We start from the raw sequence: 27,494 nt of genomic DNA, 5'->3' as shown, positions 1-27,494 counted from the left end.
ATCTCAGTCCTGATAAATGCCAGAGCCAGGCAGAGGTGTTTATCATTCCCAGTTCAGAAATGCTGACTAAAGTTACCACATGTTGCCTGTTTTTCTTCTTTTACAATACTCTCACAATTAAAAAAAAAAAAAAAAAAAGCTGAATCATACAATTATTTTATTCCCCATTTCTTAAAGGAGTTTGATGCTTGTGCTATTAAGTCTCCCCTGCTCTTAATGCCACTGTGCAGCCACGTCGAATGAACTGGCTGGAGAAAGAGTTCACCTCATACTAACCACTATCTCCTCTTGAGAGGTGTTTTGTTCCAAATGAATAGTTATGGATAAAGTTGAATATGCTTCTTCAAAAAATATTTTTAACCCAAAAGACAGGGGAAAATATTTCTTCGTTCACCTTTTTCTTAATTGTGTGACAGATCCTAGTTGTTTTCAAGTGTGATTTTTTTAATCCCCTATAAATTTAATTTGTCTACCAGTGGAAAGAGGTAGACACATTAAAACTTTAAATCTAGAAAAGTATTTGTAGGATTGCCACCCTCATGAAAATGTACAAAGATAATGCTTAATGTAAATAGCTACTTGAGTATTTGAAAAGAATTACTCGTTTATGGTTAGAAAGACGTCAAATGTCTCAAAACGATAAGCCTGTTTTTTTTTTTTAAAGGCTTGTAAAACCAGATATGCACGGATAAATATAGTTTAAAGAAAATTCTCAAAGGAGAACTAAATAAACTAGTGAGCTTTATTTTCTCAGCACACACTCTCACCTGAGGATGAATTAGTATCATTTGTAAGTTACAGAAATGTACTTGGCCACCATGACACTTCCAAAATTACTTTGAAAACAAGAAGTTTTAGGGAGGATACTACGATCATGCTTTTCCTGTGAAGATTGCTGCCATTACCTTACTCTTTGATTCAGACAAAGAGCGGCATTGCTGCAAAACTGAGGAAATTTGTTTTAAGAGACAGTTCCAGGTTGGTGAATTTTAGAAAATGTTATCATCCCCAAATTGATTGCACCAAAGCAATAATCCAAGTTATTAAAAGTTACTTAGAGCCTAAAACTTGAATACGTTTTCCAAACTTGCCCCCAGTGTGAGGTCAATACACCAGAAGTCCCTAGGATAACACAGATACAGTTACATGAGAAAGAAAAGGTGATTAAATTACTTTCTTGAATGTATTTGGGGACGTACAAAGAAGTTAAGATTAATGATTCGAAGACCTTCAGAAATCGATTAGAAAAAATTTTACATTTGTGACTTGGTATTCATTGCATTTCTCAATTATTTTGAATTTTTTGGTATAGTGAACTAACACCCAAGAAGCATTTTGAGTTTAACAATCATCTTAGAGGATTCCTTCAGTCAAAAGAAAGATACAAACTCCACTGATAACTATATAATGATATGTCTTAAGTTTAAACATCTCTGGGACATATTTTGTATCTTATCCGCCCCTCTAGGCTGTAAAATGACAATAGATAGGGATCAACTTTGTGTTTGCCACACGCTGCACGTTGGTCTTAATAAACATTTTTTTCTTCAACCGTGTGTACATATATATGTTTAATACTCTAAAAATTATTTAACAAAAAGGTATTTTTTTCTTTTCAATAATTTTCTAGTTGGTATTGCCAGAGACTTAGGAGTAGAGGTGAAAAGAAACAGAAGTTGGCCTTAACAAGACTAAGTTTGCCCCTAACAGCATGCTGTAGATGGCCTAGCTCCTCCTGCACAAGGACCAGAAATGGCCCCTGGAAATGATGCTAAACTGGCCAGGATGCTGAAACTTTCCTCACAGGTTGAGGAATCCATGGACTTATGTCAATCAGTTGGCCAGAGAATTTTTGTTACTGACATTCATTAGCTATGGAGAGTTATTTTTAAAATTCTTCCTAAAAGGGAAAAATTGTTCAAAAATCAGACAGCACATTAATATCTCCTGGAAGTAGAAACAAAGAATACAACAGAAATCTGGGGTACCAGTGAGGGGATTAGATCTAATACGCAGGTGATCCCTACTAGAGAAAGTAGATTCAGTTCCTGCTGCATCTTTCCTGCCCTGTGTTCTCAAGTTGAACTGTCTTGACATAGATTATCAGCACCCAAAATCAAACTTACCAGGTAACTGCAGACATTAAGAATGTGTCTTCCTTTTAACTAAATATAAAAAACGGCTCTTCAGTTTGGAGGGGGCGAGGGGAGCAGAATCTTGAAAACTTGCAAATTGCCAGCTCCAGGTTAGCCTGAAGTCCATTGTTCTTCCTTTTTATGATGCAGTGGCACGTCTATTTATAATACACTATGTCTACTTATGAATTAGAACCAAACACTCTTTCATAATGGACAGCATTCTAAGTATTTATGGCTTCATATGATTTGGGAAATGGCCTTGAACTATGAACAATCATGTGTCAGGGCAGATAGGATGATTCAAAAGAAAGATTTTAATGGGAAGGGTACTTACATTCAATAAGCACTTATAATATGTGCATTTATGTACACTGAAACATTTAATTCTACAAATGGGTTGTGTGTGTGTGTGTTTAAATGAGGAACTGGAAGCATCAAAAGTTCCAGCAACTTGTCCCAAATCATAACTGCAGAGCAAGAATTCTAACCTAGTTCTTTCAGACTCCTTCATGATATACCACTTCTCTTAATTCATAACAGGGATTTAAAGCCTCTACTTGCATCCATTTGTAAGTCTTGAATTTGCTCCCCTCCCTGCAGTGTTCCTCCCTGAAGTCAATGTAAATTATTTAAAGAAAGTTATCAAGCGATTGTTGTCATGCCTTGGATGATTCCTCAACACCCAATGCAAATTTTATAATTAAAAATCATGTCCTCAAAGATTTGCATCCAGTTGTATGGTACACTAAAAAAATTAAATGTTCTCTGAAGATAATCATTCCTCCTATAAGCCGGGACAGTCTCTGAATTCTGAAATGGTGATGATACAAAGAATAGAAAGTGAATAGAAACTAAACTGCTTTCTTCCAAATATAGCCCTGACGTATAAGTGACTACCATTTTTTTCATACAGGATGCACTATACATTCCAGAGTAACTTTCAGAAGCAGAACAGCTGTGATATTGCTGACCTCCTCAAAACAAAGGGGTACAGTTGTCCTTTAAGAATTACAGACAAATAGAAAGAATAGTACTACTGATACATTGGTTACTGGGAGAATCTGGTCTTTTCTTCCCCTGGGTGAACCTACATAACAAAGCAGAATTAATTTTGAAATATGATTTAACATGTGACTATAAATAAGTTAAGAATAATAAATGCATAGATGATAAGGCCGGAAAAGTGTCCAGGGGTCGTGAGGTCCAGGGTTTTGCACTGCACAGAACTCTTTCCATCGTTGTATAACTTTCTCTTATCTCTGCAAAAAAAGGCATTCGGTTGTAAATGTCCTTGTTTTAGTAGCAACATTTCATGCAGATAAATGCAAATGCATCATAAACCATATTTTTAAAAATGTGTCCTCAAAACCATGAATCAGGGGAAAACTATAAAGCCACATCCTTACCATAACATTAAAGGCTATTTCACATCGTGTAGGAGCTGTTACTTCTCTAACTAGCCTGGAGTTGTTTTTGAAGAAGTTCATTTACAAAAGAGTTTGATGTAGTTTGAGAATATGGGGCCAGGTGAGTGAGGAATAGGCATTAGTAAAAAACAGTTTACTATTTCAATATGTACATGTACACTATGCATATTTTTACATAGACATTTTTGCTACTATTGTGGAGCAAGAATGAAGCGCTACAGAAAGATTTTGTATGCAATGTGGGTTCACAGCTCAGAGATTGGAGAGGCTATTGGGATCTGGGTGGGAACTAAAATGGACGTATTAGAGAACAGAGAGTAGATACAAACATAAATCATAAGGGAATGAAGGTAGGAGCAAATGTGAGTGAAAAAGGAAAGAATCATGGAGTTTTTCTTTAATTACTGGCAAGATTTTGTATAAGTCTCTTAGTATACAGTTTACCTAAGAGGTTCTCTAATTCTCCATATAGAAAAGGTTCATTTCCCCCCTTTTAGACATAATGTAAAAGAGTCAGAGATATCTCAAAGTCTTCTCAAAACTCTCAATACTTCACGATAATGAGAAACCATATGCTGAAGGAGAAATATTAATAGAAAATGCTGTCTTTCAGATGCTCACTGAATCAGTTGAAGACAGTTGACGCATCTTTAGTAAACTGTGTCTGAATCTTAGCTCATTAACCACTCCTGTATTATGTATGCTGATTCCAGCTCCTAATATGACACATCAATAAACCAGATCAGAAAAGGTGTCATTTTGATTCTAATGTATCCAATTGTATTTTTAGATGTTCCTCTACTTAGAAGTGTTTGTGTTATTTCCTGAGTTTACAAGCTATGGAAGAGTGGGTATGGTATTGATTTGAAGGGGGAACCACTGCTTTCCTATAACCTTTTCAAAGATTTTGTTCTGATTATGTTGTAAGAGCAATAAATTGCTCCTCCTTGATAATATTTCAGCCCTCTCCAAGCCATTGTCCAGTACCCCCTCCACTACTTAAGTGTAACTCAGCCGCAAATATGTATATACCACCATTCATTCCAGTTCCTCAATTATGTGTGAAAGCAGAGGAAGAGGGGAAAATGTTTCTATAAAGTATTCTTCGTGTAGGATGTTTCTTACAAGCAGATATGGGAACCACCATGTACTTTTATAAGAATTCTTGCATGGAACTGAGCTGCTAATCAAGCAGATCATCAGTCTCTCTGCCCACCACAAGTTATTTAGTGTGTTGTACAATGTCAGGCTACCATAGCAAGTGTATCGTCGCCAACTGGCACCAACTCAGTTCACGTATTAGGAACTACATTTTGAACGCTCACTGCAACCAGGTAGTATGCTCATTGCTGATGATAAAAGGTGAACCATACCCAGCCTGGGCCTCAAAAAAGGTGGGGGTGGTGAACATTTATGGAGTACCTACTTTTTACTAGTCATTGTTAGGTTCATTACATACTATCTTGTTCAATCCATAAAATTGGCCTCAGACATTTTTCAAAGAAAATAAGAAACTTGTCCAAGACCACACAGCTCATAAAAAGCTGTTACAGAATTCAAACCAAGGTCTGTCTGTTCCAATCTGTGGTCATGTCTTTCCTTTGTTCACTAATTCTTTCTTTATTCATTTAACCCACTGTATACCAGTATAAGAGCTGCCTCAGTTTATGGGAAAATTCTCAGTTTAATGGGAAAAATTGAGAGGCATTCAAGCCATGAAGGTATCATGCAGAATGTTATCTACATAGAATGTCCTAAGTGCAGTGGAACATAGAAGAGGGACTTTGTCTAGGGAAGGTCATAATTCTTTTACCTAGTGGTTAAACAGACAAAGTAAAGTTTTAATTCCTGCCGAGGCACCATAGCAGTGACCTTGCACATTCAAGTATTTCCAATTAAGCAACGCCAGCCTTTCTTAAACCTACCCTGACTGGGGCATATTTCCCTAAAACTGAGGTTTGCTGGATATAGCCGTTTAGACCACTCTCCATTTATTGTCTGTCAGGCTTAGATTATGGCCGCTACTCCTATAGTCCTCAATGTCAACAGATTCCTTTTTTGGAGACTCTGACATTGACCTAATCATAACCATGGCCAGAGACTTCAGTGAACTTAGAAAGGTGTCCTCTCCTTCCTTTCCCTCCTCTCTCTTCCTCACCTCTCCTAATTTCATCTTAATTGCTTGAATCAAGTAGTTCAGCAGATCCTTAGGTAAATTAAACTACTAGCATCCTGCCAAACTATGCAGAATGTACCCATCTCATAAATATATAAATGTATGTATATGTACACGTTTATGTATATGATCATTGGTGTGTTGCATTAGCTTCAGATGGCTAGATACAAGGTATCCAAGTATCCGTAAGTGCTCTGTCCTGAACATACTGTACCAATTTTACTCTCATCTTCATTGACTTGTTTTCCTTCTTTTTCTGAGTTTCTCATATCCTATAGGCTCCAACTGGTCCTGTGAAGCCTCACATTGTCTTAGCATCATTAAGCTACAAGGTGGCTTTCTACCCTTTGGCAGAAAGATTAGATCTGCTGTCTGCTGTGATGTTGCAACTGGCTTTTCTGTTTTTCTCTCTCTTTTTCTCTCCCCTTTGTCTCTTTCATTTGCAGTTGTCCAATCCATATTATGCTGGAACTCTTCTAAGAGTAAGTGCAGTTTTGAAAGCTCAGACTGTGGGAGGCATTATTTATAGGCCTCTGTGGTTTCAGGAAGAAGAAGAAACGCTTCCAAGCAGAGTTCTACTAGGAAGACTGCCCCCACCCTACTTTAGCCAAATACTATCTTCTGCAGGATATTTTCCTGTAATTCCTTATAAAAAGTTTCTTTTGCAAGAGTGTATTTAAAAAAAGGAAAACAAAACACCCTGCCAGTTTCTACACTAACTCTTTCTTGCCCCACTCTATAAAGTTTACATACCTAATAACAGGTGATTATGAACTGGGCTTTTGGAAGCACATTGTATTAGGAAGTACGTTTGGTTTAGTATCAGAGACCCACCTTCAAAGGCTTCAGTACACAAGGACTTATTATGTTAAAGAAACTCAGAGACCAACAGTGCAGGACTGGTCTGACTGCTCCACAGATTCAGGGAGGCTGTTTATACTGTGTGTCCCACTCTGCATAGCCTCAGTTCTCAAGGTCATCTCATGGCACAGCCATGCCGTCTACATTCTGAGGAGCAGAAAGTCCAAAGGACCACAAAGATAAATTAGCCCCCTGCACACAGCCTCCCCGGAAGTCCCGCATAATACTTTGCCGTCTCATTGGCTGGACTCTGTCATACGGTCATTCCAGCTGCCAAGCAAGGAAGCTAGGATAAAGGATGTGGCCATCCCTTCAACAGCGGGATTGTCTAGCTAAAGAAGAAGAGAATGGATATTGGGTGGGTGCGTGCCTTACATATTATTCTCTTATCTGTCATCTTTTCCAGCAGTGGCCTCTTTAGAATCATCAGGAGCTCTGTGCTAGAAGTTAAAGTATAGAAAGGAAAGGCACCTGAGTCAGTGTATCTAAAGAGTTTAAGTTTGAGAAGTAATTATAATTCTGGGCCCTGGTTAAAACTATGGTAAGATAAATTCTCTAGTATACTAAGTAACTCAGTTCTTCTTATGCCACCCATGCCCAGAAAGGCAAAAAGAAACAAAATGAAGGAAAACAACCAATGTGGTATGTAGTTTTGAACAACTTCCTATTTTTTTAAATATATATGACCAAAAAATTAAAAATCAATAAAAAATACAAATTAAAAAATAAAACAAAATGTATATGAATAAGTATTATGCTTTCAAATTTATTTGCACTTTTTTGTTGTACAGCAAAAGCAAAATGTACTAGGGAGAAAAGATAACATAGAACTAATTTTAAAAATTCTTTACTTCTCCACAAAATCAAGCAAAATAATAGAATATTGGTAATTGAATCAGAATGTATGTCCTTGTGTGTTTGTTTTACATTGCTGCTGTAACAAATTATCACAAACTCAGTGGCTTCAAACCGTAAGAATTTATTATCTTACGTTCCTGAAGGCCAGAACTGTGAAGTCAGTTTCACTGGGCAAAAATCAAGGTGCTGGCAGGCCTGCGTCCCTTCTGGAGGCTCTCTTTCCTCAGCTTTTCTGGTTTGTAGAGGCTGTCTTTACTCCTTGGCCCATGGTCCTTTATCACATAGGCAAATCTCCTTTCGTTTTCATTGTCATATCCCCTCTCTCTCCGACTCTGACCCTCCTGCTTCCCTTTTAGCCACCTTTGTGATTACATTGGGCCTCCCAGATAATCCAGAATAATCTCCCCATCTCAGAATCCCTAATTTAATCCCATTTGCAAAGCCCCTTTTTCCATGGAAGGTAACATTCACAGGTTCCAGAGATTAGGACATGGACATCTTTGGAAGGCCATTATTTACCCTGCCACAACTTGTAAAATAGTAAAGCATTTATGAAAACTGATGTAATACCAGATCTTAATAAGAAGATCGTGTCAGAGCCACACTGTTGCTGCTTTCATCTTCCCATGATCTAATTCAGAGTCAAAATAAAGAAACTTCATGATACTGATTTCAAGTATACCTATTCCCTTTGGCTGCTAACTAGAACTTTAAGTTGCTCAGACTTAGTCCAGAATTCTCCTAAGAAAATTCCCTCATGCACCTAAGAAATCACATTCTTTTCTAACCTTCCTTTTTAATTTCTTTTTTTTTTTTTTTTCAGAAAAGCAAGACAATGACACAAGAATTGAAACTATAAAGTCTCTTGTACAAAAACTCCCTCCACCAAATCGTGACACCATGAAAGTCCTTTTTGGACACCTAACTAAGTAAGTTGCAAAGTTTCTGGTTGTTCTGTCATAGTCTCATTTCCTAAATGAGCAATATTTAATTTCAAATCTCTAATACAAGAGTTTCCAAATGCATCGATCTCAGATTTCCCTCTCTAGCTGATCTACGTCTTCCTGCAGAAGCTGGGGAATGTGCTAGAGGTAGGAAGGGGAACCTACAAAAGGAACTTTTAAAATAATTTCTTTTTTCTGGCTTTTCAACAAGTAGATGGTTGCTGATTGATTGTCAGAACTGTAGCCAGAGCCCTGGGATGGGCTGGGTTTACTTTGTTATTTAGTATAATGGCAAGAGCTTGAAATGATTCAGACATGAGTTCAAAACCTAGCCTCACCACGTACCAAGAGTGATGACCACAAATAAGTTACTTAAACTCTCTGATATCCAGTTCCTTCGTCTGTAAGACGTTGATTCAGATTGATAAGGTGCCATCCATGTAAACAGCTAAAAGAAGAGTATTTCTGGCAGAAAAAAAAGACAGTGTAAAGACCCAGAGGGCGCACAGAGCTTGATGTATTTGCAAAGCAGAAAGCAGGCCAGGCGGGCTAGAGCCTAATGGACAAGGGGCTTGGTGGTGGAGCTGAGGTCATAGATGTTGGACCAGTGTAAGATCACATAGGTTCTTGTGGGCCACAGTGAGAGAATGGAATTCCATTCCAAATACAATGAAGAGCCATAAAGAGTGCTAAATTGAGGGATATACAAGATCACCCTGGCTGACAGGTGGAGAATGATTTGCAAAAGTGAAAGCAGGGAAACCTATACGGAGGAGACCATAGTAGTCCAGGCAAGAAGTAATGATGACTTCAGTGGAGGCCTTAAAGAGGTATTTTGATGATAGGTCAGATTGGATTTGCTGATGGTTGGGGTGCAGTGGGGAAGGGAAAGGAGAAATTAAGTGTGCCTGCTAGGGTTTGGGTTTGGGCAAGTGGAGAAATGGTAGTGCGGCACGGATGGGTAAAACTGGAGGAGGAACGGGTTGAATAGGAAGAGCCGACTGGAGAACTTCATTCTGGACACGTTAAGTTTGAAATGACTGTTCCTCATTTGCCTTCTGTTAACACCTTCTTCAGATAATGCAGAGTGCAATACAAGTGATGAGGCTGTAGCTTTCACCATATGCATATAGTAATGTTGAAGCCTGACAGAGTTTCAAATAGATTGGGCAGTTTTGCTTTTGTGAGATTAAATCTCTTTAATCGCCCATGCCTTAGGTTGAGTCATTCCTACAGATTATTCAACTAATCCACTACATGATTTTTAATTGTAAATGTAATGTGCGGAATTGCACACACAAAAAATTTAAGCAACTGTCGTACGTGTAAGTCAAATTTGTCTACTAGTCACTCTCAGCCTGCTGAGCAGAAGCAACTAACATTTCTGTATCTACCCTTCCAGACCTGTTCCTAAGGACATGCAAACATACCTCTGTGTGGTTGTTTATTGCATTAGAGTATACAATTCTGCACATATTGTTCTTCTACTGTTTTGCAACTCATGGCCAGCTTTCCATTTCATTACACAGACATCTGATTCTTTCTAATGATGGCATAGTATTCCATGGTATGGATAGTCCATAATTCGCTTCACTGGGCACTGCGTTAGGGAACATGTTTCAATCTAATTCATGATATTTGCTTCTTACTTATTTTACTCCCACAGGGGAACCTGTGTCAAAGTTCAGAACATCCCTTATTGTTAGAATGCCCCTTTTTGTCACCTCCACATTACTGGCTTCAGTGGGAAACCCAGTGTGGTTAAGTGAAAGGATCTTGGGCTTTAAAGAAATAGAGAGAGAAAGCTAGAGTCAAATTCTTGTTCTATACTTTATACTCCCTTTATGATCTCAAGCACATAAAATCGGATTAAATAATATCAACCGTATCTTGTGGTTATGAGAATTAAATGAGATAATGCATATAAAAAGCCTGGCACAAGGTAAGCATTCCTCAAATGTTAATTCTTTTCCCTTAGGATCCAGACACACCATGAAAGGGGTTTCAAGTTACAAGTAAATACTGGAGTGCTTATCTCAGTAACTTTAACTGGACAAAGTCATAAAACAAATGGAAAAGTGTACTCTTTAATGCTATGCAATACCTAGTCTCAGAGATCTTGAGAAATATCCATTACTCAGTCTCAATTATTCCTTTTTTTTTTTTCCCAACTGAAAGAACAGCTATAAAATGAAGAAACTGAGAATCAGCTAAATCCTACTCTGAAAAAAACACACACAGACGAGAATCTATCCAATTAAAAACCTTCAAAGGATGAGACTCTTCCACCTTCATGCCAACAATCCCAGTATTAACAATTAGCGCCTGATCATGTTTCTTATATCTAAATTAATTTCCTAATTTTGTTAGAACTTTCAGTCGAGATGGAAATAGATGTTTTTAACTAAGATTTAAGATCGGATGATTATGTCACCTTCACAGCATTCACGTGATAAGATTTTTCATTACAGATGGAGAAAAAAGTGTTATCTGCTAGCCACCCGCCTTTCTTGAGTGGTGTGACCATATTCCACCCTGCAATGATCTATAAACGGGGTTTAATTATGCAGAAGTGTGTGCACATGATTATATCTTGTTAAGCATTTCTTGTTAAGTTTTTGATAAACAGCCAATCGTGGCATGTCATCAAAGCTTGAGAAGGCTAAATAAGAAGATTGTTTAACGAGAATTTAAATGTATTCATCTTTGAAAGAATCATTAGAATGTTTTCCTTAGTCTTGATGCATTTGGTAGTTCTTCAGAAAATCTACCATCAACACTTGTATGTAGTGTTTATTCCAAATTGCTGCAAATATATATATATTTTGAAGTTTGTTTAGTAAGGGTCAGGGAATGTAATGAAGTGCCAAAAATTCCACTTGACCTGCGTTGTACTCTATAGCCAACAGACTAGAGGTCCATTTTTGCAAAGCTCTGAGTTAAACATTCCCTTGAAAGCAGAGCAACTACCAGCTGAGAAAGCTTAATACAGCACAGTTGGGCTAGAAGGTGGATGCAAGTGCTGTCCACAAAAGCCAGAATTTTTAAAGGATTGTGATTATATTAAGCATAAGATTACACAATAGCTGCACAGACTGAATAGTCTCAGAGTCCAGAGTCCTCATTCGCGATCAAACTCAAGGTGAAGTATGTGCTTCTGCTGTGATAGATTGGGACCAGGAATTCAGAATACACTATCATCTCAAAATGCCATCAGCCAGAAACCTTTATTAATAGGCACTTTCACCAATTGACATTACAGTGATAAGCACTAGAAGGTCCTGTGACAGCTCTGAATCATCATATAAATGGCAAGTTCTATCTCTGTTAAAATATAAGTGTCGAATGCATGTTCCTTCAGCCTGCTTCTTTGGAAAGGCAGGCAGGCAAAGTGAAGATGAAGTTAATGGGAAGGAAGACCTAGAAAGATAAGGGTTGCTTGCTGATGGGTAGTGGTCGGAGGTTGAGAGCCAGGCAAAGAGGTTATATAAGAAACAGAGAACCATTGAGACTTTATCTGCTGGACATTTGCATGATGTGCTCTGTGTTTATGAAAGAGTAGTCTGACAATAGAGTGCAGGGTGAACAAGATAGAAGGAGAAAAAAAACCTAAGAGGCCACATGGGAGTTGCAGTTGGCTTGGAGTGATGAACATAAAGTGGAAAGCAATGGTCCAAATCCTGAGACTTTTCAAAGGAAAATTCCATACAATTTTTATTTCTCTCATTTCTTTATCCCCCTTATCCAGTCAGCCATGGGAATAAGTCTGCGGTTTCAGTGCTGAGTAATTGTAAAAATAGTTCCTCTGGTAGCAAGTTAAAAAGCAAAAGGAGACAGTGTTTAGAAGGGTGCACTTTTTTCTCTGTTTTGAAATGCAGACGTGGGAAAGAGGAAGATGAAGATGAGGGTATAGAAGACTAATGAAATAGAGTAAACCCCATTTTGTCAGGTGTGAATTGAATCAAGCCCTCTAGATCTGCTGGTGGGGTATTCCAACCAGCATGGTATGAAGCCATATATGTAATATAGCTCAAGAATGAAAACCTTTCCAATCTTCATGCCTTTTGAGCCAATCATCTTAATTGCTAGGACCCTATCCTAAGTAATGCTGGGGGATGAGGGCAGTTTATGCAGAGAAAATCTTACTATTTTCACTGGTGGAAACTTGGAAACAACCTAAGTGTTCAGTGATAGGGGAAGGTTATATAGAACATGGTACATCACATCAGCTTCATAAAGTGTGGTTCATAGCTAATTGTTTTTTTAACTAGGGAAATGCTTGTATTAAGTTAAATAAAGTCAGGGTTACAATATTTTATATACTTAAAGAGAGTATAAGTATAAATATGTGGGAAAGTTGTGCATCTAGAAAAGACTGTAAAGCTATTTGCTGAGATATTAATATTTCTTTCTTACTGTTGTTGAACAATGAAAGTTGTTTTTTTCTTTGTGTGTTTCTTTTTCTCTCCTAACAATGGGATAGAAAGAGACATTGAGGTTAAGAGAACCGGTAAAGAGGACAGGCTTTGGAGTTAGGCAGAATTGAATGTGAGCCTTGGCCCTGCCACTTACTGGGCATGTAACTTAGAACTGACCTAACTCTAAGCTTCCCTCTCACCTGCAAAACAGGGATCATAATAGAACCTATTTCTGTGGTGAGGAGTAAAGGAATAATCCTTTTAAAGAGTCTAGCACAGTACCTAGCACATGGTTGGTTCTAGTTAAGCATCAGACATCAACATGTATTATTTTTATAGTGAGAGAAATATAAAATTATTTCTAATGAAATAAATACAGGAAGAATTGCAGAGGCTGGGTTGCCAAATTTCCTGGCTTCCAGAAAATTCTTTACCCCACCACAGAACCTTTTGCCAAAACCTGAGTTTCTGTACTGGCCTGACTCAGCCAGTTTCCCCTAGTCCCAGTGAGGCTGTTTTCACATGTTTGACAAACCACGTGACGCCTCCATGTGTTGGCCAGTCCCTGTGTGAATTCCCCTGCCCAATTCTGTACTGTCACCAACTCTCCATCAACCTGATCTGAATCTTGTCCCATGTTCTCAAATCCAACTATTTTCACCTTCAAAGTTGCAGCTTGCTGATAAGAAAGTCTGGTCCGCTTGACTTCTAGGCAGGCCTGGGAACATGGGAGAAGGACACAGGTCCTCCTCTGCTTCCTGTCTGGAGCCTCCCATCACAGCGGTTTCCTAGGGACAGACAGTTCTCTCCTTGTTGTCTAACTTATCAGAATGGTTCTCGCAGTGAGAATTTCCTACCAGGCAGAACAGCACACTGGCCACGTGGAAGACTGGTAAGTGAGATAATTTGGAGCTGGTAGAGCCTTACCCTATGCCTCAAATCCCCAGTGTAAACACTCCTAGAATCTTATCAGCTACATATCCACCTAGAATGGACGCTGACCTTTTCAAGTTCTAGAATTCCTGTTGCCGTTCCTATAAGGAAGCTGTCCTAGCTATTGCTGAAGTCTTTTCTCACATTTTTATTTCCGGGATAAATGTAATGCATGAGAATTACAGAAAACTTAGAAGATAAATTCAAAAATATTTTTCCCCCAGCTGAATTGAACTTGTTATCGAGATTTACTTTGTGGCATGCGTTTTGGAAGCCAAAATAATCTCAAATGTTTGATGGTGGGTGGGGGGAGGATATAAAAGAACATTCAGTTCCCACATAGGTATATATTGTCCAGAGAAAGTCACAATGTCTTAGAAATGGGTGGCTTTTAGAGGTGACATAAAATACTGTCATTCATTGATTTTCAAAAATAGCCTTGGAAGAATATATTTGCTGCAGATTTTAGATGCAAATAAACATTCTTATAGGAGACGTGCACTTTGTAAAATGGGCTGAAAGGAGAGCATTGACTCTAAGAAAATCGTCCAGCTGTTCATAGAATTCCAAGGTGAATAGACAAGTCTCATGGAAGCATGCCAGTTGAATGCCTCATTGAAAGGCGAAACTGTTGAGCTGTGGCTATTTTGTGAGAGTAAACCGATATTTAAAGCTTCTCTGTGGTCTTCATGGATGTTAAATAAATACTCTACAAAAGCATGTCAGAGGCAACTCAAATGATGATGACTTAGAAATATAGGGGTTGTATGAGGAAACAGTGGTGAGGAAATAATTCATCCACTCCGTCTTTAAAATGGCATTGTGAGCATTTCTGATATTTTGGGGGGAGGCGGGTGAGACATGGCCAGAGATGGACGGGAAAGCCCATGAACCCTCACCCTTCTCTCTGGTCAAGGGCAATGGCTGGTGAGGCTCTGCCTCCCGTCAGGCCTCTGAAGGCTCAGCTCTGGTGTGCTTTGGAGCAGGCTGTGTTTTTCTGTGCTGCCTTCTGGCATTCCTCCCTTTTTCTGTACACTTTGGTCTCTCACCCAGCCACAATACCTGATATCCAATGACTTGCAGGCCATGGGTGTTTTTACTGGAAAATAAAGAACCTTAGCAAATTGTTATTCTCCCTTTTTCTCTTTCTTTTTTTTTTTTTTTCCCTGAGAATCAGGGGCTGCAAGTTGTTTGAAATAAGCCAGAAGCCTAATAGCTCCTTTGCTTGTGTATTTGAAATGGCACCCTAATCACTTTGAAGAGCTAATGTACTTCCTATGGGCCTGAAATTTCTCAACTGGACTCCCGTGGCAGAATTTGGCCTGTAGTTAAGAAAATTAATTACTCTGATAGTGAGGATGAAGCAATAGTTCCCAACTCCCTGTAGTAATCATTAAAATGTCATCTACTTAGGAGACATCTTGGCATGGGATTTATAAGGTTTGTGAGCTGGGGACTAAGTTCAATGGTCCTTCCAGTGGTGGATCCTTGTTCTAGAGGAAGGCTTTGGGAGATAAGGTTTTTTAAGATGGGAGTGAAATTACTTTAGATCTTTTGATTTAACATTTGAATGTTAACAGTTAACCACTGAATAATAAAAAAACTAAACAAAACTTAAAATGGCTACTGACCATTTATCACTGTCTTCTCTGTTGTTAGTGGTGGCTCACCTTATGGGGGTATTTCCCTCATAAGAGGTAAATTTTTTAATTTGCCTCACCCTTCTCCACTGTGAATCTTGGCCTTTCACCTAATGTAAAGAACCAGGCATTTGGAATCAGAAGACATAGGCTCAAGTCCCAACCTCAGCCCTTAGAAACTGTACAACATTAGGAAAACCTTTAATGCCTCTAACTCTCCCTTTTGCTTATATGTGAAATGGGTCAAATAAATTCACACTTGTGAAAATATTTGTTAAATGTGAAGCCCTACCCACCCATTCCTTTAGGAAGTCTTAAATGAGTGCCTGCTGTACTCCAGGCACTGGACCAGATCAGAGGTTGGCAACCTATGGCCATGGGCCACATCCAGCCTGCTGCCTACTTTTATCAACAAAGTTTTATTGGGAAACACACACACACACACCTATATGTTTACGTATTGCCAATGGCTGCTTTCATGCTACAGTGGCAAGAATTAAATAGCTGTAACAAGTTGCACAAGGCCAAAAATTTTTACTATCCAGCCCTTTACAGAAACAGTTTACTGACCTTTCACCTAGATACCAGAGGCATAAAAAGGATTCCTACCCTCACTTATCCTATAGCTTCCCAGGGTAGATAAATTAATAAACAATTATAATAAGTGTGGTGCGATATCACAAGACACTACGAGAGCACCAAGCAGGAGCTGAAATTTAGCCTAGAGAAACCAAAGAATGCCTCCCAGAGGAGAAGACGCGGCTATCTTTAAGGAGGTCAGTTTGGCAGACACAGGCCTGCTACAGGCAGAGGGAAGACTGAGTATAAAGAGGCAGGAAGAAGGAGAACTACAGTGTGGTAAAGACTTGCTGACTCCTCTGGATTGATGAACTAGGAAACATGAAAGAGGTGACAGGACATAAGCCCAGAATGTAGTAAACTAGAGCTAAATTGTGATGAACATCATATGCTTTGCTTAAGGAGTTTGAAATTCATTCTGTAGACGTTAGGTAAATCACTGAAGGGTCTGAAGCAGGCAGATGAGGTGATGTGATTTGTGTTTATAAGGAGGGCAACGCTAGAGATAGTGGAACCAGTTAAGAGGCTGGTATAATGTCTTAAGTCAGAGATCCCATAGTAAGGGAGTGTGGGGTGGGGGAAAGGAATGGATACAAGAGGCATGGAGGAGGTCGATTCAATAGAACACCCTCACTGAGTGCATGTAAGAGGTTAAGAGGAAGGAAGATTCCAAGATGGCACCCAGGTTTTGAACTAGCTGAATGGTGATACCCTTAACTCAAACAGAGCAAAAGGAGAAAATTGGAGACATAAAAGAAGTTGAAATTTTTTGGACATGATGTGATTTGGTCATTGTTTATATTCCATTAGAGAATAAGAAACATATGTTGGGAATGCAGGAAAGTTGACTGGAATCTAGGTATGAATTTGGGAGTCATCAGTTTAAAGATGGCCTTGGGGTGAGGTCATGAATAAACCCAAGGGAAGGTGTGAACCTAGAAGAGAGTTGAGGACAGACTCCTGAGGGTGTCCCCATTGAAGAAGTGGCCAGAGGAAGAGATACTGGGAAAGGGGTCTGAGACTAGTATGCCTGGTAGTAGAAGACTTGGTGAGAGCAGAGGTATTATATTTTGTGGTTAAAACTATTGCTTCCACAAAAGAGACCTAGGAAATTCTTATGGTAATGGGACATTGAGCAGAATTTCTCGTGATGATGATCTCCTATTCTAACATTCATCCTTTGGCTCGTGAAAAGCCATAGGAATGAATATGTAGTAATCCAGAAGGAAAAAAATGTGGTCTTTAGTATAGTCAGGTCCTGGAAACATTGATAAAGATGGAAATTATGACCTGGTCCCTTCTACCATTAGTGCATGGGCTCCAGGAGGGCAGGAATTTGTATCATTTTGATTCTTGCTATATCCCCAGAGCCTACTACAGTGTTCCACACGTTATAGATACTCAATGATCTTTGCTGAACAAATGTAATCACATGAACTCATTGAAGAGAAGATGAACATCTAATAGCCATTGGTGGTTCCAATTAAGATCAACTTCTTAAGCTTGTAATCTTGGAAATTTGATATACTTCAGACTAGCACTAGGGAATATTCCATTTTGAGGTTATTGTTAAGTAAATTGTTTTTCTCAAGTTTCTCTCTCCTCACCTGATATTTATCTTTTCATCGTGATGAAGAGAAGAGCAGTTTTAATTGTAAAAGAGGCAATATTATCACTAAGACTGCAAGTTAGGAGGCCTGGAGTATAATGATGAATGGGTGCTAAGGGAAGCTGACCTTGCTGAGTGAGTCTTGGTCAGGGAATCTGTGACCACACACCATTGTTGGAGCCCTTTAGATCAATTAGTGCAGCCCAGGGTGGGATTGCCAGTTCTTCTGATTTCTTGATCATCTTGGAATTGTAACAGATCTTGGAATTTCAAAACTTAGTTCTATATCTTCTGTGAGTACTCTCACTACTAAATTAAAGAATCTCTATCACTCCTGTCTCCTCCTATCATATCAGCCATCCTCCCTGTCCATCTTTTGTTCCAGATCCAATATGGACTTCCTACTACCTTGAATTATTTAGCATCAGGTCAAGGAAAAAAATTATGATTACAAAAACTTGACCTGTGCTATTAAGTGTATAAAGAAATTTGGTTCTCCTGTTTTATGGAGCAGAGACACACAACTTCAAAGTGGAAGGGGGAAAAAAATCAACCAGACCTCAAGTCACCTGATTTCCAGCCCGCTAGACCACACTCTGCTTCCTTGCCAACACCAATACTCGATTGTTTCCAGGGAAGAAAGAGGGAGAATGACAGGCCAACTGTGACAGAGGCACAGGCCCATCACTTGAATAACTTTTTGAATTGAACATCAGCTATAATCCCAGTCTTTTAAATAAAATAACCTAATTAGTTAGTATAGTGACATATTTAAATAAGGGGTTTCTTGGTGTCTGTCCTTCTGTCTCTGTCTGTCTGTCTCTCTCTCTCTCCCTCTAACACATTGCTTTCTACCTAAAAAACACTGGGAAAAGTTTTATTTTTAGGGGTCCTTTATAAAAACAAGTTCCATGACCATATTTATTAATGCTTCTGTGTGTCTGTGTGTGTGTCTGTGTGTGTGTGTGTGTGTAGAAAGAACACATTTTTTAAAAGGCAGTGATGGTGCTATCTTTTACCACCTTCCTTCTCCTCCTTAAATGGAAAGCACTGAACCCAGATGCCCAACCACGGAAGATATTCTTCCAGAAGCAGCATCTGGCTTCCTGGCAAGCCCTTCAGGCGAGTTGTTTGGGGAGCTTTGCAGTTGTCTCTTGGTCTGTCACGTGGATCAGGTACCGTGGCCCCTCTGGCTGGCATGTCCAGACAGTTGCCAGTTCCTTTCGGTTCACCTTTAATTATGAGAACTAGTTCCCTCATTTTCATTTCTTATTGGACTTATTTTTCTCCCCACTGTCCATAAGAATTCCAGGACAAGACTAATTTCTCACTGCTGTCTGCCTGTCAACTTCCTCTCCAGGCCTCTGTCTTTTGAACCCGAGTGAAATCCTCCACCGTTTAGCCCTACATTAAAATAGGTTACTTTTAATAGTGTTTCTTAGCCACTCCTTGTCAGCCTAGCTCCTTGTAATCTGTGGGGTTGTTCCCTGAAAAGAAAACAAAACATTCCATCGGAGTAATTTATTCTGGCCTGTACACAAGATATGAAAGTATTCCTGGCATTTGTGTATTATTTAGTTAAATCATACTGGCTCCCCGCATCCTCGTCACACCACGAACAAAAGAGCATCTCAGGACTGGAAAAGAGGAGGCGACACGGCAGCATTTACAAATAGCTCCCGCTTCAGGACACCAACATTTTTAACGTAGCTTTCTTTTTTTTTTTTTTCTTTTACCTGTTAATGTAAATATATTGTTTTACTTGTGAAGGATTCTGTGGGGTTTTTTACAGATAATTGTTAAGAACACAGAATCCGATGGCAGCCCACGCACAAGGAAGCCGTGACAAGGTGCTGACAGGTCCGGCTGCAGCACCCAGAACGCAGAGGAGAAAGAAGAAATTAGAGCTGCAGGGTGACATCCAGGAATAGTTCGCATGGGGTAGCTGCACATTTCCACGTTGCTGGGGGGTTTTGCCTCATGCAGGAAAAAGTGCAGATTGTATATGAGATTTCAGATCCCAAGACTGTATTGGCTGAGCTGAGAAAAGACTGGGCTTTAGTAATGGACAGAAGGAAATCTCAACCATAAGTAATAGTCTGTGGCCAGTGGCAGACTCAACCCACACTTGACTTTGAAGAGGTACGCAGCTAAAACCACGGGCTTACCTGGAATGAGAGCCTCTGGGGGACAAGGAAATGAATTTAGGGGCTGTTTGGATCAGGACATTGGGAAAATCTTTGAAATCGTCTACAAGACAGTAGAGCTCGAATTGAAGATTAGGATTTTTAAACCTTTTTTAATCTCTGCCTGAGTGACATTTTCTGGTCTATAATTTTTCCTCAGGTTAATTTGTTAATGTGTACAAAGGAAGTTGGAAATACATTCAGAACTTAGAAGCTTTATACTAAATATTGCCCTTTGTACAGAGATTACTTTTTCTCACTTCTAGTAATTTCTTCTCCTCTGTGTCATACATGCTTTTGTCAGACTCTTTTCGCTGACATTTTCCCCTTTCTTTTTTCTGCCTTTTCTCCCAATATCATCCTCCTCCTCAAATTCTTCCTCCTGCCCCTCTCTCTGAGAACTCTTTTCACCTTCAAAGCATTGCCAAATACGTCATCCATCTCTCCATTTATTCTTTATACAAATAACAGATCAAGTGCCTCTCACGTGATAGACGCTGAGCTGGAAATAAGGATAATTTTACCAGGAAAACAATCAGTTCCTAGCATCTGGGAACTGTATTCAGTTATGTTATCAATCTCTCTGCCCTTATCTGGGAATGTTCACTTCCCTCAGTCTGACTTTCACTCCCAACTTTCTGGTTCTAGCCCTGCCCCTCCTCTCCTCTCAGGGATATGCAAACCAGCCTATCTGTTATAGGCGTTCGGTTAGTCCATTGATGTGATTCAGGAAGCCCCTGATCTTCTTTTCTTTCCCACTTTCAAAGAGACAAGTAGAACACTTTGGGGCAGGACCATAGCAAGGAGTAGGCAAGACATGGGTGCTGGCACCCAGAGAACTAAAAGCATTTTCTTTCCTACCCTCCATGAACTGCCAGTCAACATATACCTCTTAATAAATATTTTTCCCTTTGTCAGTGAGTTCACTCATTCATTCATTCATGAATTCATTTAGCGCATAGTGTTTGGGCTATGAAAAGGTAAAAGAAATTACCCCTGCTCTAAAGGAATTTTTATCTAATTAATTTGTGTCTCTGAGCTTAGACATCAAAACAGGATAAATGTCCTCACATAGTGAAAAGACATGCAGAGTGTGATACTTGACACATGCAAAGTGTGATACTTTACCTAAATCTGATTTTTTTCACCATTTGAACACTTTTTGAGCAATCATTTTACATCCCAGAAAAATTCCACCCTCAAATGCATGTCCTCTTTGATTAGAGCACAGCTCTGTCCTCTTGGCTCCCTGCTCACCCACCTTTTTTCCACTTCCTTTCATTTCCAGCTGCCATTCCAGAGCTGCAAGTGCTCCCTTGGTACTGACCTTTGATTCATCAGAAAGGGACTCCGTTCACTCTCCCGGGGCCACATTTCCTGTTTAGGGTCAAACATTCCCCCACAGAGATAGTGAGGTATTTTATGGCTGGTTTACATGTCCAGCTGTATTTTTCTAACTAGTGGGAAAGGAGAAATAAAATGCACGCCCCATTCTCCTTGACCTCACTCTCCATTCATATCAGACTGAAAATAACCAATTCCTAGGGTGCCAGGCTCTTAAAGTAATTCATACTTCCCTGACAATCACAGGCATTTACCTTTCATCTTGGCAGAGGAAGGCCTGTTTTATCCACCCCTCATCACATTCTTGCCATTCTGTGCTTGAGTTTCCCCTCCAACACCCTACAATAGGCTAGGTAGGCTAAGGAGCAGGTGGCTACATAGAGAAAGTAAAGAAAGGTTCACTGTCACATTCTAGTAATTTCTGATCCCAAAGCACTTTTATCCAAGAAACGGTGATTTAGAAGAAAACAGGCATGAGGTTGTGTGTGGGCTGGTGGCCGCGGAGATAGCGGGACTGGGGAGGGAGATAGCCAGAGAGAGACGTTTTGTTCATCACGAATGCAGTCACCTGAAAAACACCAGCTAATTAGCAGTCTGTAGCCACACAACACAGCAGTTTAGTACAAGAAGTGAACAATACTTTACTTAATTGAAACTACAGAGCAGACTTAGGTAGGCTGAATGCAATTATGCAGATTGGAAGTCAGCCAGGATACTGAGGTTAACAACCCCTTCTCTCACAAAAAGCACCGCGGGAGCATCAGTGACCACAAGTGGTAAAAGCTGTCATCCTGGGGCCCATCCAGAAGGCCTCACCTCTCACAACCTAGGCTCCATCAGAAGGGCTTAATGGTGTCCACTAACTGGCTGGAAGAAAGAGTGCCCTCTGTCTGTGCAGGTGTGCCTGTGCCTCGTGCTGTGTGACTAATTCAGCCTTCTCAGGGAGCAAGCTTTGAAGAGGTAGAGCGGAGGGGGATTGAAATGATGGAGGACATCCAGGGGGGGTCCAGTGGAGGACAGTGGGAGCTGTGAGAGCTCCTCCACCTGCTAGTCTTGTGGCCAACACGACGGCTGCCTAACCGTTGCAGAAAGTTCTAGCTCAGGATTTCTCAACCTTTAAGGTGCGTATCAATTAAATCACCTAGAGATCCTGTTAAAAATGTAGATTCTGATTCAAGAGGTCTGGAACGGGGCCTGAGACTTTGCATTGAGAACAAGCTCCCAGGTGCTGCTGTCCGGGAACCTAACTTTTAGAAGTCAGTTCTTGCAGGGAAGAGGGCAGAGGCTGGACAAAGAGAAAGAGGACTTTAAAATGAGACATAACACCCAGAATAATCAGGCTCACTTTCATTTGTCCTAGGAACTAAAGGAAGCAGAAACTTGGAGAGTTCAAAATAGTAACGAATCCAATCCACTCCTAAAACTCACTCCTAAAATGGCTTCTACCATTAGAGGATGGGGAGAGGCACAGAATTTGGCCCCTGAACATGTTTCATGAATGAGATGCCCACTCTGAACAGTGTAGCATTTTCCACTCACTGGTTGGTGCTGTAGCAGAGACACACCAGCCAGCAGTGGTCTGGGATGACCTCCCGAGAACGAAAACTGTCTGTCTTTCAAGGTGAGTCAAGAGAAGACAAGATGGCAGAATGCAGACCCTCAAAGCTTGACCAATGGACAGTGAAGGGAGTAATAATCTTCCTGCAAAGCCTTGTAAAATAAAATCAGAGGTGCTGAAAAACATCAAAGAATGGGCCATTTTAAGCTTATATTATGCAAACTTAGTTTATTGCTGTGTGCTATGGAGGCTTCCATGCTAAAGTCTGCATGTACTATTAAAGACTTAATTGTTGGGTGGATTATTGATTATATTCTTTATCTAGTTATTTCCCAAGTGCTTTTTATACTAATATCTACATATTTTGTGACTTCTTAATGATAGAATTCACTTTAGATGTATGGAAACACACACACACAAACACACACACACACAAACACATACATGCTTAAAAGCAAGACCCAATTAATCCCTGGTGAAAGCAGTATGGGTTCCTACATTTAGACATGCTGTAAACACGCTTTAAACTAGATAAGGCTGGAGTTTAGATATACATTTATCCTAATATGTAGCTCATCAGTATAGCTACAAAAATCTTATTACTTGCCATCATTCAAAATATATCATTTGAAATGTTCAGCTATCTAAAGCCAGCACAGTAAAGCATACACACACACACACACACACACACAAGAAACAGAAGAATATAAGCATCAATCAGTGAATCAACAGTAGCTATGGAGTGCCTACTCTGTGTGTTCCATACCACACTGGGGAGGGTTGGGAAGATAAAAGAAGTATAAAGTTCTGCCATTGCAGAGATACTTATCTAAAAGGGGGCAAAGCACTTAGGAAAAAGAGTAGAGGATAATAAACTGTTAAACAGTATGTATGGGAAGAAGTAGACTAAAATCGTTAAGTCTGCAATGAAAAGTGGACCTTAAAGTTAGGCTTTGAAACACAAGTGGGATTTGGCAAGAAATGAGATGTTCTGTGGGTCCACTTGAGAAAAGCCAAAGGAAGCCAGGATGTGACAGGGAGCAAAGGAGGAGGAGGGACCTGAGTGCAGGGAGAGACCAGGTCATGGGTAGGGCCTGGCCGGAAAGTTGGAATCTGAAGACTTAGATAATAGGGGCCCAAGGCAGGTTATTGAGCAGTTGAAGAATAGAAGTTTTGCTTTTGTTTCTGTTTTAAGTATCTCAGTTTATTGAAGGATCAAATGTGAAATGGATTTGGGGAGGGAGGCTTGGAGTAAGGCTAAGGAGCAGTTTAGTCCTGTGTTGGCTGAGGAGCTCAGTGGGAAGAGGGGAATTTCTAGAGAAACTTTAAAGTGAGTCAATAGTATTTGCTGATAGGTTTGATATGATGGATAAATGACTGGAAAGAGTTTGAGACAATGCCAGGATGTCCAATTTGTAGACACAGAAGAGTGGAGATGTCACTTACAGAAACTGGGTTATCGATGGACTTTAAGAACCAAGTATGTGACAGGCACTGTTCTAGGAACTTAGGATCATCAGTAAACTTTACAGAAGTCACCTTTGCCCTCACAGAGTTTACATAATAAGCATAATACACATAATATAAATAAATCAAACAAATAAACATAATAAGCCAGGAAATGCTATAGCATATTAGAAGATAATGGCTGCTAAGGAACTAGAAAAACTGGGGCAGAGTGAGGAGGGTCAAGGCTGCTGCCAGGGTCCTGAGTCCAGTGGTTTTCAGTCATTGGGGAAGAACTCATTACAAAGGGGAGATTTGAGAAAAGACTTGAGGGAGGGGAGGGAGTTAGTGAGGTGGATTTGCCCGGAGTCAAAGCATTCCAGAGATGTGTAGAGAACATCTAGCATCTTGGTGTCTTCAAGCTACAGCAAAGCAAGGAGGCCAGTGTGGCTTGAGCAGAGGGAGGGTGGGGAGAGGAAGAGGAGAGGAGTCACCTAGTTGACAAGGCCACATCACACAGGGCCTTCCGAGACCATTATAAGGACCTGGTCTAGACACTATAAAACTCTTAGTGGAAAACATTGGCAGAACACTCTATGACATAAATCACAGAAAGATCCTTTTTGACCCACCTCCTAGAGAAATGGAAATAAAAACAGAAATAAACAAATGGGACCTAATGAAACTTAGAAGCTTTTGCACAGCAAAGGAAACCATAAACAAGATGAAAAGACAGCCCTCAGAATGGGAGAAAATATTTGCAAACAAAGCAACTGACAAAGGGTTAATCTCCAAAATATACAAACAGCTCATGCAGCTCAATATCAAAAAAACAAACAACCCAATCCAAAAATGGGCAGAAGACCTAAATAGACATTTCTCCAAAGAAGATATACAGATTGCCAACAAACACATGAAAGGATGCCCAACATCACTAATCATCAGACAAATGCAAATCAAAACTACAATGAGGTGTCACCTCACACCGGTGAGAATGGCCATCATCAAAAAATCTACAAACAATAAATGCTGGAGAGAGTGTGGAGAGAAGGGACCCCTCTTGCACTGTTGGTGGGAATGTAAATTGGTACAGCCACTATGGAGAACAGTATGGAGGTTCCTTAAAAAACCAAAAATAGAACTACCATATGACCCAGCAATCCCACTACTGGGCATATACCCTGAGAAAACCATAATTCAAAAAGAGACATGTACCACAATGTTCACTGCAGCACTATTTACAATAGCCAGGACATGGAAGCAACCTAAGTGCCCATCGACAGATGAATGGATAAAGATGTGGCACATATATACAATAGAATATTACTCAGCCATAAAAAGAAACGAAATTGAGTTATTTGTAGTGAGGTGGATGGACCTAGAGTCTGACATACAGAGTGAAGTAAGTCAGAAAGAGGAAAACAAATACCGTATGCTAACACATATATATGGAATCTAAAAAAAAAAAAATGGTTCTGAAGAACCTAGGGGCAGGACAGGAATAAAGACCCAGACGTACAGAATGGACTTAAGGACACGGGGAGAGGGAAGGGTAAGCTGGGACGAGGTGAGAGAGTGACATGGACATATATACACTACCAAATGTAAAATAGATAGCTAGTGGGAAGCAGCTGCATAGCACAGGGAGATCAGCTCGATGCTTTGTGACCATCTAGAGGGGTGGGATAGGGAGGGTAGGAGGGAGACGCAAGAGGGAGGAGATATGGGGATATATGTATATGTATATGTATAGCTGATTCACTTCGTTATAATGCAGAAACTAACACACCATTGTAAAGCAATTATACTCCAATAAAGATGTTAAAAATAAAAAAATAAGGACCTGGTCTTTGCTCTCAGTTAAAAGAAAGGGGGAGCCAGTTGTAGACTTTGGAGCAGGACTGACATGAACTGATTTCAGTTTTAAAAGAATCACTGTGTTGAGAATGCATTCTAGGAGAACAAGAAAACCAGCTGGAAAACTAACTTATCCAGTTACCAATCTAATTAGAAAGAGTTATTTGTGGGTGGAAAGTTCTTCATGCATTTGCCTCTGATAGGTTGAAGGAATCTAAAGAACTGGATTCCAGCCCCCTGCTTGGGTATAAGTTTTCCAAATAACTTTAGGCCTGTTGCTTCACTTCTCAGCTGCTGCTTTATTGTCTTTAGCATGGGAATAATGCTTAACTTTATCTGCCTTGTAGTGTGTGTTTGTGTGTGTGTCTGTGCACACCCCAAATCTAAGGAGATAAAGAAAGTAAAAGCCAAGACTACATACTGTTATTAGAGTTTAACACAATTGGAAATTCAAGCAGAGTCCAGTACGGACACTTGATCTTGTGCTGAATCCAAGTGAGAGTGGAGATAGCCCTGGATTCAGAATCAGACAACCTGAGTTTGGACCCTGAGTCACTGACTCCTTAACCCTATCGCCTTGGATAAAACAGCTTCCTCAGTTTCCTCTTCCGTGTTAGGGGAGATTACGATATGATACCTCAAAGGACCTAATCCAGAGTCACAGGTGAATAAAAATCCCGTTACAAACTGTAAAGCACCAAAGAGATGAAGGCCCCCAAAGCTCCTATTGCAACTGTAGACAGCTGTACTCAGCCTGTTAAAAAATCTTAATTAATCCTTCCATATAGGTAGTCGTTAATTTTAACTCCTTGAGGGCAGAAATCATTTCTTCCTTTAGTGCCCCATGTAACCAGCACAGGGTAGAGCAACAGGAGGTACTTAGCAAGTCATTTTAGCAAGTGGGTAAGTAAAGGTATGATATTAAAGGAGGAAATGTAGATTTGGGAATCAGTTGTTTTTAGAGTAAATATTCCAAACCATGAGAGTGGATATATTCACCGAGACAGTTCAGAGCCTGAAGAGGCAGGATGGAGCTAAACACCACACTGGGGACCAGCACAGTAAAAATCACTAACCAGCAAAGGAAAACAACCTAGAAAGTAAACAGATAATTCGGAATCATCAGCATGATAAAAACCTGAAGAGCAACATCAACTAGTATAAGTTATTATAAGTAACTTCCACTCAAAAAGGATCCAAACAAATTTCAATTAGTGAAATTAGTCATTTCACCAGTCTGAAATCCCTAATGACGACCCACTTATCTAGTAACCACACTCCAGCACAGAGATAACTGAAGTTCCTTCACGATTCAGAAGTTCCGTGTGAATTATCGAAGGATGATAAGGCAGTGTCCATTGTAATTTTAATATTAATTGTGTTGTTTGAGTCCTGCTAATCCACATATGATAATATAATGTAAGTGTTTTTTACCAGAGCATTTGCTTAATCAGAGCCTTATACTCCCCAGGCCTTCTAAGTAAAGGAAGCTTACTGGGAATGAAGGAAAGGGGCACATA

General features: G+C 39.8%; 1 protein-coding gene across 1 annotated transcript in view; it reads left to right on the top strand.

The window, feature by feature from the left end:
- Positions 1-27,494, top strand: part of ARHGAP15 (Rho GTPase activating protein 15) — a 584,102-nt gene that overhangs the window by 517,381 nt on the left and 39,227 nt on the right. Inside the window, exon 12 of the mRNA XM_068543993.1 lies at positions 8,284-8,389. Coding sequence (XP_068400094.1) covers positions 8,284-8,389 — 106 coding nt within the window. The remainder of the gene's footprint in view (positions 1-8,283; positions 8,390-27,494) is intronic.

Source organism: Eschrichtius robustus, chromosome 5 (genome assembly GCF_028021215.1).
Source record: "Eschrichtius robustus isolate mEscRob2 chromosome 5, mEscRob2.pri, whole genome shotgun sequence".
Classification (NCBI taxonomy): domain Eukaryota; kingdom Metazoa; phylum Chordata; class Mammalia; order Artiodactyla; family Eschrichtiidae; genus Eschrichtius; species Eschrichtius robustus.
The sequence above is the reverse complement of the archived record's forward strand: the minus strand, read 5'-3'. Positions and strand labels throughout refer to the sequence as shown.